At 35.1% G+C, this 10,776-nt stretch overlaps 1 protein-coding gene across 1 annotated transcript; it reads right to left on the bottom strand.

Annotated features, from left to right (window-relative positions):
• Positions 1-8,499: 8,499 nt before the first annotated feature.
• On the bottom strand, positions 8,500-9,814 carry LOC149212219 (FRIGIDA-like protein 4b). Its single transcript, XM_089390582.1, has one exon. The coding sequence runs from the start codon at positions 9,807-9,809 to the stop codon at positions 9,420-9,422; it is 390 nt and encodes a 129-aa protein (XP_089246708.1). The 5' UTR covers positions 9,810-9,814; the 3' UTR covers positions 8,500-9,419.
• Positions 9,815-10,776: the final 962 nt, after the last annotated feature.

Raw genomic sequence — 10,776 nt, 5'->3', positions numbered from 1 at the left:
AACAGGACCAAAATTCTGCACAAAAGGGCTGAAATTATGGGTAGAAGGGCCAGATTTCTGGGCATTTTCTGGGAGGTTGAAATTCATCCTAGGCAAATCAAAAAGGGGTGATTTTGTTGGGACAGACAAGATTGTAGTTTGACCAAGATTGACCATTTTATTATAGGTTAGTTTGACAATCATATTGACTAGTTGAATTAGGAGCATCTCTTGTTGAAGTGAATAATTTATTTAAGGAAAAGGTTGTTGGGTTTTCCAATGATAAATCTTGTATTCTCTTTGTGCATTGTGATTTCTATTTTCCTTGTATATTTATGGTTTAATTTCTGAAGTGTATTTGCTTAATGATAAACTAGAAGTGCTAAAAGAATATCTCCATCATTAGAAGTAATTATCAATTTTTTAGAAATTAGTGCTTGTATCTATTGCACTTGAAAAATAAACATGGTTTTAAAGCTTTGGTGAAGAAAAGGACATTGGGATCACTCTTTAAGATATTTGGTAAAGGAAAGAGCACTAAAGAGTCTTACATCTAAATTTTGATTGCTGATCTATAACTATTGGTTCCTTTATGAAGTCAGAGAACAGCTACAAATTTTAGGGCTTGGAAAACAAGGATTGACCTCATCCTTGCAATGAATGATGTCTTGGATATTGTAAAGGGAAAGGTTACTAAACGTTTATATGAAGGGAAAGCTAAATAGGAGAAGAAAAATATCATAGCCCGAAATATCATTGTAGATTATATCAAAGATCTTTTATTCCATCTGTTGCAAATATTGACACTTTGAAGAAGATGTATGATGCCTGAGTTGAATTATACACAATCAACAACATTGGTCAAGCCATGACTTTGAAGAATGAGCTTCGTGATGTTAAAATTTCAAGAAATGACACTATAGCCTCAAGTTTCAAGAGGACCTCTTAACTAAGAGATCAACTTCAAGCAATTGATGATTCTGATAAATAACTTGTGAATACAATAATTAGTTGTTTATCTAACTCATGGGATTCGTTTACATCTAGTATCTGTGGCAAGAAGGATATTCCAAGTTTTGAAGAACCATGGATCTCATGTACTCAATAAGAATATAAATTTATATCAAAAGGAAGTAGAAGGACACACAACTCCATGTTGCACCTTTATGGAAAGCAAGAGACCAAATAGGTATTCTGGATATGCAACATTGATAACTAATCTCATTGATTATGAACCTTCCACCTATGAAGAGGAAGCTAGCCAACAATTTTGGAAGGATGCGATGATGGAAGAATACCAATCTATCATGAAGAGTGATGTATGGGAAATTGTGCCTAGACTTGAAGGAAATTTAGTGGTGACCTCCAAATGGATATAAAAGATTAAGCATGCAATGAATGCCATTATTGACAAGCACAAAGCGAGATTTGTAGGTAGAGGATTGTCCTAGAAAGAGAAAGAGGATTATGATAAGACCTTTGCTCCAGTTTATAGGCACACTACTATTAGATCTATTATCTATATTGTTTCTTCTATGGGTTTGAATTTACATCAGATGGATGTAAATATTGCTTTCCTTAATGGTGTGATTGAGGAAGAAGATTACATAGAACAAACTCAAATTTTCGAGGTTCATGGGAAATAGTCCCATGTTTGCATATTAAAGAAAGCCTTATATGCACTTAAGAAAACACCTAGAGCCTGGTATTCTCAAATTGATGACTACTTGACAAGACTTGTCTTCTCCAAAAGTGATGCCGATCCAAAACTATATATCAAGGTTGAAAAGAATAAACCTATGATTTTCTTATTGTATGTTGATGAATTAATTCTAATAAGTGTAGAGCATCTCATTATTCAATGTAAGAGGGAGTTGACCTATGAATTTGATATGAAGGATCCTAGGTTGCTGCACTATTACTTGGAGCTAGAAGTACGGAAGAAGCTTGGTGAATTATCCCTTAATCAAGGAAAGCATATTATCAAGATCCTACAAAAGTTTGGAATGACAGACTGTGAATCTATGACAACTCCTATGGCGACTAATCTAAGGAAGTTGAGAGGCTCCAAGTTAGATTTGGTAGATGCATCTATATACCAGAAGTTTATTGGCTCCTTGATATATTTGGTTAATACTAGGATAGGAATTTTCTTTACAGTAAACACTCTGAGCCAGTTCTAGGTGGAATCGACACATGATCATTGGATTGCAGTAAAGCATGTATTGAAGTATCTACATGGTGAAATTAATTATGTTTTGCGATATATCGTAGACAGTGATATATATTTGACGAGATATACAAATTCAGATTCGGAAGAGAGTGCGAAAGACAAAAGGAGTACATATGAAGGTTACTTGAGTTTGGGATCCACTATGATTTTGTGGATGAGCAGGAAGCAAACATTTGTTGCACTAAACATTGTCGAGGCAAAGTATATTCCAACTAGCTTGACGATTTGTGAAGTAGTGTGGCTTCATAAGTCACTTCCATGACTATTTGATCAAGTTCTGGAACTGATTGTGATATATTATGACAATCAAAGTTGTGCGAAGCTTACAAAAAATACAGTTTTCCATGACCAGTCGAAACACATCGATATTAAGTACCATTTCATCCATGACATAATGAAAAATGGACCAATGCAACTCTAGTACATCTCTACTAATGAGAAAATAATTGATATTCTTAAAAAGCCTCTGTCCTTATTGAAGTTTGTATACTTAGAGGACAAACTTGGACTTGTTGAGAATGTCTCCCTCAATGAGAGGGAGTGTTGATATGGTAACATTAGGGAAAAAAATTCAACCTAGTTTAGGATGACCGAGATTAGGGAGAATAGTTCGACAAAGGAAAATAATTGTTCTTGCATCAAGTATATTGACCAAAATTAGGAGGAATGGTCCTAGAGGCCCAAAATTACTCAACCATGGAGTTGAGTAGGTTCCTTTCAACATCGGGCTTAGATTACTCTCCAGATAGGTTGAGTGAGATAATTTAACATCATGGCCTAGAATGAGGCCTTTAGGTTTGGGACCAAAGTACTCAAATGGATTGAGTGTGTCCCTAGGGTTTCACCATGGGTAAAAGACATTGAAAAGAATGATGGTGAACTAGGACTAGTTAGTCTACCATGGGTCAAAGATGCCTACTAGAATCATGGTGACTAGTTGATGCTAATGATGTAGCATGTCTCAAGAGTACCAACCAGGATTACTGTGAGGATACACCATAGGTCAGAGGTACCAACCAAAATTATGGTAACTTGTTGATGTTCTTTATTTACCATGTGTTAATTTTTTTGACCAAAGTTATGGTAATTGGATTATGATGAATCATTATAACCTTTTCTTAGAGAAAATTTTCAACAACAAAATATTTGGATAGTTATTATGAATACCTTCCTAGCTAAGAGAGAATTTTGAATTTGTAGCTATGGTCGATAGACATAATTATTATTTTAGCCCTTTAAATATATAATGAAAATGTAAGGCAAGTTCTTCATGTCATTTTTATTGATTAGCCCTTGAAATAATTAATATAAGACATGTTCTTCATGTCATTTTCAAAAGAGGAAATTGTGAATTTTTGGCTCCAAACTTGTCAAATCGACCTTCCTTCAAGTTAAGGCTGCCCCAGTGAAGAGACACCCATTCAGATAGGCATAACATTATTTATAAGGCACTCAACCTCCTCCAATTTGCACCTTTCGATCTATCACACAACAAGATATATTATGGGCATCCAAGCGAGGAAGAATACAAACGAAGAAGGATGGATTCATCTCAAATATATACTCTCTCTCTTTGACTTCACACATGTGAATTTCTGGGCATAGTTTGGGAAGTAGGGCCAAATTCTTGGAAGTATATTCTAGGTAGAAGGGCTAAATTTCTGGGCAGTTTCTGAGAGGATGAAATTCATCCTAGGCGGATCAGATAGGGCCAAGTTTGTTGGGCTTGACAAGAGGGAAGTTTGACTAGGTTTGACCATTGTATTATAGGTTGGTTTGACCATCATATTAACTAGGAGAATTAGGTGTATCCCTTGCTGAACTGAAGAATTTCTCTAAGGAAAAGGTTGTTGGGTTTTTCTCCCAAGTGGGTTTTCCTAGGATAAATCTTGTATTCTCTTTGCGCATTATGCTCTCTACGATCCTAATGCATTTATGGTTGAATTTCTGAAGTGTAATTACTTAATGATAAACTAAAAGTGCTAAAGGATATCTAAATCATTAGAAGTAATTATCATTTTTTTAGAAATTAGTGCTTGTATCTATTGCGCTTGAAAAATCAATATGTTTTCTATCAATGAACATACAAGCCCTTAGATCTCGTAATACTCGTATGTTTCCTTAAAATTTCAAATCCTTAATGTATATTGTTTTCTTTCGTGTTGAGTATTTTATTGTGTTAACTTATATCTGTGGTTTATTTAACTATTGTAGGTATTTAATGGTGGATTTATGCATGAAGTTGGGTTGCACTTTTTGGCAAGTGAGGGTGCGACGTGGGTGAAAAAAAGCAGCTCAATTGAGCCTTTTTAAGCACTCAATCGAGAAATATTTGAGCCCTTGATCGAACTATTTGAGGGCTTAAAGATTGCTTGATTGAGTATTAAAACAAACCCTCGATAGAAAACCTGTGTAACTCGAGGTTACTTAGGAGCCTGATTGAGCTATGGGCTTGATCAACCCTTAAAGCTCGATAACTTCATGCATAGACCCTGATATATATATATATAAAGTTTTATTTTCTCATCGTTAGCCACCATTACCTTGGTCATAATCATATCTATTAAAATCAAAACTATATATATATATATTGCAATAATATCCACCTATTCAGGGAAAGAAAAGACTGCAATAATAATTTACGTAGTTGTAGGTTATAATTAGTATAGTTGTAATGGATACAATGGTACATGTGGTTATAAATCTCTCTCAACTTGTAAAATGTGATTGCACTAAATTATGTCCTTACTCTGCACAAGTGCTATATATATACACACACACACACTCTTGACTTAGGTTTGCAATGTATATTTTTAAAATAAGAAAAACATAACAAAATCATAAATTTTAACACATTATTTGACCAATTTGAATTTGAGTAATCCATATGGTTAAGAGATTATTTTCAAAATAACAATATTATAAAATTTACAAAAATTTAAAGTAATGATTTGAAAAACATAATATGTGATTTTTTTTTTAATGATTAATGAGTAATCTATTGTAGAATCATTATAATTAGTGTATAGTTTTGCATTATACTGTGAACATATTTCAAGTTGACGTGGATGGTAATGGATTCATAAATGTGAGCGGGAAATCGTTTAGTTTAGTTTGTTGTTGTTGTTGGTTTTTGTTTTCTTTAATTATAATGTGATTTATTTTTGTTGAAAACTTCTTTAAAAAAAAATTATAAAATGATTAAGAATAAAAATATGTTATATTTAAAATCAAAACAATAAATAAATTATCATTTTTAAGAAACTTGAAATTTAAAAAACAAAGCTAAAACCTTTTATAAAAAATTATCTATATATTGTTATAATTAGTTTCTAGGTAAGCTAAAATAAAATTTGGATTTATAATTAAGAAAAAATAGAGTTTAGAATATATTTGAATATTTATATAAATTATTTTTATTGAATAAATAAATTTTATAATTCGCTTAAAGACAAGTATTATGAGGTTTTTTTTGAGATAATTATGATAGCTCGATTGAGATTCTGTGTAACCACATTGAGGGCTCTATTGAGGGTTTCTTAAACTCAAGCTATTTGAAATTTTATCTCAAATGCTTGATAGAGTGTTTTAAATGCTTGATCGAACTGCTAAGAGACTAAAAAGAAAATTTTAACTCCTTCTGCAGATTTCTCTGCAACACCATTTTGTACCCTAAATGTACCCTAGCATACTTCACGAAAAATTTATCCTTAAGTGGTGGAGTTGATCATGTTGGATTCGGGAAGGAATCCTCTATACAATGACATGATTTTGACATTTTCAAATTCAAATGATATTTTTCATCTAATTTCTTTTAAACATAATACTTGAATTTTTTTCAGACACTTTTAAAAGGACTGAATAAAAAATCAATAACAAAAAAAGTACAAATATCTTAGTTTATGAGTCCTCTTCAAAAGGGTACTCTTCATTTTTATTTTTTTTTCGAATTTATTTAAATAGTAGAAAAAAGTCTTCCGTGAACACGTGTTTGCAATATTACTTCACCAACTTCGAAAAATAATAAAAAATATAATTTTGCATAAGAAAATAATTTTGTTAATATGCATATCTTAGTTCTCTCTATGTAGATCATGGTTACACACACACACACACACACACATTTTAGACTAAGTTATTTTAAGTGAACACATACACACCTCTTAAGATGTGAGAAAATTATTAGGGACAAACATTTTATTTAATGGATTTTTTTTTGCAAGAAATATCATTATGACGACAATCTTATTCTCCACAAATTGTCTGTTTACTCCAAATCAAAATTCACAACACTTATATGAATTTTGAAGGCTTCAATTCGATAAAAGAGTAAAATTTTGAAATTTCATCGCCACATTTGACCTAAAAGCGTAACCCATCTTCATGCATTCACCTAGTTTTCATATAGATAATTATTACTTTTGAATAGTTAATGATTTAATAACTCAATGAATTTAGAGTGTGGGGGGTTTTGTTTCATTCCAAAGCTACTACTATTAAAATAAAGCAAGAGTTGCTAAATTTGTTTTCATAGATGTTTTGGGGTTTCTCTCTCACTTCCATAGTAGATCTTGAATTGTTGAGTAAGTGTTTATTTTGTGCTCTATAGAGGTTGTATCTTCTCTCTAGGTCACATCCACTTATTAACTAGTGTCTACACCTTCCCTACAAGTCGTACATTATATTAGAAAAAAGAAAAAAATTATAATATAGTTAAATGTTTAATATATGAAAACATTTATAATATATGGTTTAAAAATGATATATATATATATATATATAAATGTTTAAATTTTTAATGTTTAATAACGTTTAATGTTTATTATATATATTGTATTCACTTGCTGGTGTATTCTCTGTGCGCAGTGACATAAACCTTGATCAACACATGGGAAGTATATTTTATATTTTATATTATATTATAAATAAATGTCTAAATATTTAATTTTTTCCCCTAGGAAAAATCGTAATTTTATTAATAATAATAAAATCACATTTTGTAGATGCTGAAGCGCATATCCAAAAGCAAGTCAAAGACTGTTGTTCAAAAGACACAAAAGAAAGAAAGAAAATATTGTACAAATGGAGAGAAATTATATTTTTCTCCCCTTTTTCTTCTTGACCTTTCGCCACTCCCCTTGAGTTGGCAAGGACGAAACAAGTGCTAGAGAAGTATCCTCCACAGTGCGAGGATTTTCCTTGTCTGAATTTGAGTGATCTGAAGTATGATGTCTTTTGGTACCATTTGTATCCATTGTGTCTAGGATTTTCCCCAGAAAAGTGTCCATCAGATCATGTGATATAAATTCCTCTGTTTTCGATTCCTTGAATGTCGGGTTACTCTCTTTGGGAATGGGGTGTTCCTTTTCCTCTTCTTTCTCCATATTAGGGACATCTGGGTCTGGAGGGGGGAATTGCCATCCCTTGGGCTGTTTTCCTACTTTATTCTTCCTACACATATCTTTTTTAGCTTTTGGGCACTTATTTTGAGGATGTCCTATTTGGCGGCAAATTCTGCATCTGAATGCAGTATTTTCGTAATCTAGTATCTGTGTCCAGCACCCTTGCTTGTACTTGAGCTGTATTTGGTCTGGCAATCCTTTACTAAGATCTACTTCCACACAAATGCATGCATATATGTAAATTCCTTCCTCCGTTCTTTCTGTGTCCATTTTAATGAAACGCCCAATGGTGTTTCCTGTACTAGATAGGACTCGATAGCTCCAAAAATGTAGTGGTAGGTTGTGAAGGTGAACCCAAACTAGCATCCGAGATACAACCATTGTATTTGGATCAAAATCTAGAAACCATGGAGTAATGAAGAGACCCGTGGATCCCATGATCCATGGTACTTCCCTCATAATGTTGTCCCTTTCCTCTGATGTACGAAATTTTACAATAAAGAAACCTTTGGAACATAGATAAATGTCACTTGAATTAGTCCAGGTGCTGTAGACCCAATGGAAAAGGTCCATATATTTGGGCCAAAAACAGTTGAATGAGCATGTTATCGCTTGTTTTTCCATTGTGGAACAATACTCATCTGTTTCTAGAATATCCGTATTTAATTCTGGGGTAAAACTCAGTTGATCCACAATGTATGGGGTTGATGTTGTTGTTGTTTTTTTTCCTTCAAGAATGTTCTTGAAAGATAACCCTTTGCCTTTTTGCTTTTGATGCATTTCCGTGATTTTTGTTGTGCTACATCATATGCCACAGCTTGAATGATTTCTTTTGGGTTGGTTTGCCACACCTCCCTTCAACCTCAAATTGAGAGTGATGGTAGACTCAGCTAAAATTTTGTAGGCCATAAGAGGTGTGTAGTCTTGGAGTACTCTGCCTCCAAAGATCAAAACCTGTGATCCTGTAGGATAACCTGTATGCTAGAAGATGTTGTGCTTCAGATACTCTACAGTTTGGGTAACCTGCACCCAAGCTAGATGTGACCTCGCAGAAGGGGTTTTGATAAAAACTTGAAATGGAAGAGGGTTTACCAGTGATTCAGGATCTGGTTCTGTCTGAGTGTAAATTTTCCCATTCTCCTCAGATTCACTGCACATCTTTTTATTCCCAGTGCTCTTTTTCGGGGACTGTATACTCTAAGAATGAGTGAGATCTGGTTTTGGCTGAGTTGCATCAATTGCTCTGATGCGCAGATACTAGGATGGAGGTCAGGGAGAGCCCAAAGTCATCCATTTCATCGCTTTGTCCATCAATCCCTTTTTTCATTTGGCCCTGGACCTTTTTCAGATCCGCCGGATCCACTCCGGTGTTGACAGTAATATTCCCTCTCGCTTGACTGAGCCATCCCTTACCTTTGTCCCTGGGCTTGGTCTGAGCTGCCACGCCCTCTCCTGCTTTCAATGTAGCCAAAACCCTAGTCCCCGCAAAGGTCCTCTCAAGCCCCAGATTGATCATTCCATTTTTGGCTTTGGGAGGCTGCGAAGTGGTCATGGAAGCCTAGTATGGTTTGGCCAATACTTCACACAGGGCCGAGCCGAGCTTGGCATCATGGAAGAACAACAAAGGCATAGAGCAACTGGTAGAAAGTGAGATGCCTTGTTTGGGAACTTCTACGCGTTTTGGCATTTTCTATGTAAGCCCAAGAGCACCATAGAGCTTCGGAATCTACCTGCACTAGATACCGCAAGAACAAGCTTGCAAAGATCATCTTTCGGGAACTCAGCGACAATGCTAAAAGTAGCTACTAGCTGCAAGGATGCCTGGACCTCAAGGGCTTGACGGCATTGGCGGGATTCGCATCAACATCACTCCTCGACTTCCACTCATTGGAAATAATCCTCGCCTGCTTCTTAGTACTCGAAGACACAGCGGGTCGTGCAACTCCCCTTGAAGGGTCTGCCAGGAGGGGAAGAAGTGATTCCATCAGAAAAGAACAGATCCGTCTCCGGTCCTCAAGACCCGCATCCTTCTTCTCTTTTTTCCTGGTACCCTTGTCATGAAAACCCTCGAGAGCATGTAAAACCAGCCTATCGGTATCAATGGCACTCTCCAGTGCTGACTGCAGCTTCGCTCTGAGTGCTGTATCGTCGTTTCTGCTTTCCACGATGAAGCTCCAGAAACCCTCAGCGACCATTTTCTCCATTTCCCCCTCAGTCCTTCTTGTTCGTCTAAATATTTAATGTTTATTATATTTATTTTATTCATTCACTTGTGTATTCTCCATGGGTTGTACCGTAAACCCCGATCAACACACGGGAAGAAGATTCACATTCTTGAGGGGAAGAATATTTGCATTGCGAGCACCATAGGGTTATTAAGGGAGAACTAGGACAAGATATGGAGGTAAGTCTAAATTCCTCTATTATGTTTTGTTTGAGTCTCTTTTATATGAATGTATTTCGTGGTGTCTACAATTTGTGTCACTGCATTGGACACATTTTTTTTTCTTGAAAATTGAAATTGATTGAATCCTAAGGTGTTTCAAATCAATCTGGCCCCAATTCGATGAATTTCAAATAAAACCCTAGCCTGATCTCCAAATCAGACCCTAATAGAGTATAAAATTAAAAGCCTAGCTGCTCACTCCTTGTGGTTTTGTTTGCCAAGGTCGAGGTTGTTGCTAATAGATGCTCAATTTGTTCCTTGGTGATGCATGCAAACTCCAGAGCCCTGACATGTTTTTCTTCCTTCGCCCAATGTCTATTTTGTTTTTCCAACCAATGGCGAGTCACTTTTTATTCCACGAGACAACTTCCATGTGAAGAATGAAATACCCATTTGGAAAAACTAGGTTTCTTGCAAAATCAACCCCATAGAAAACCTTAGAGGAGGTAACACAAATCTTGGGTAGGGGATCTCTATGGATTAAGACGCAATGCATACTAAAATGGGTGCAAGAAGAAGGTTGTAATCCCTAACCTCAAGGCCTGTTGGATGCACCTTTTCAAATATATGTGAAGCATGCATACATACAGGGTGGTTGCAAATTATATTTAGCTAAGAGATAACGATAAAAATAAAGGAGCATCTATTTATATTGACAAAAGGCCAAAAGCATCAGGGAATATTGTAGGGTTTGTAAACAGTATACAACTCGGGAC

This window comes from Pinus tabuliformis, chromosome 1_1 (genome assembly GCF_031772625.1).
Source record: "Pinus tabuliformis cultivar Carrire ecotype Pingquan chromosome 1_1, CPIR1, whole genome shotgun sequence".
NCBI classification, from domain to species: domain Eukaryota; kingdom Viridiplantae; phylum Streptophyta; class Pinopsida; order Pinales; family Pinaceae; genus Pinus; species Pinus tabuliformis.
This window is presented reverse-complemented; position numbering and strand designations above follow the sequence as displayed.

What these genes read in the sequence shown, in the direction of transcription:
- LOC149212219 (XM_089390582.1), bottom strand. Translation starts at nt 9,809, where the DNA reads ATGGTCGCTGAGGGTTTCTGGAGCTTCATCGTGGAAAGCAGAAACGAC.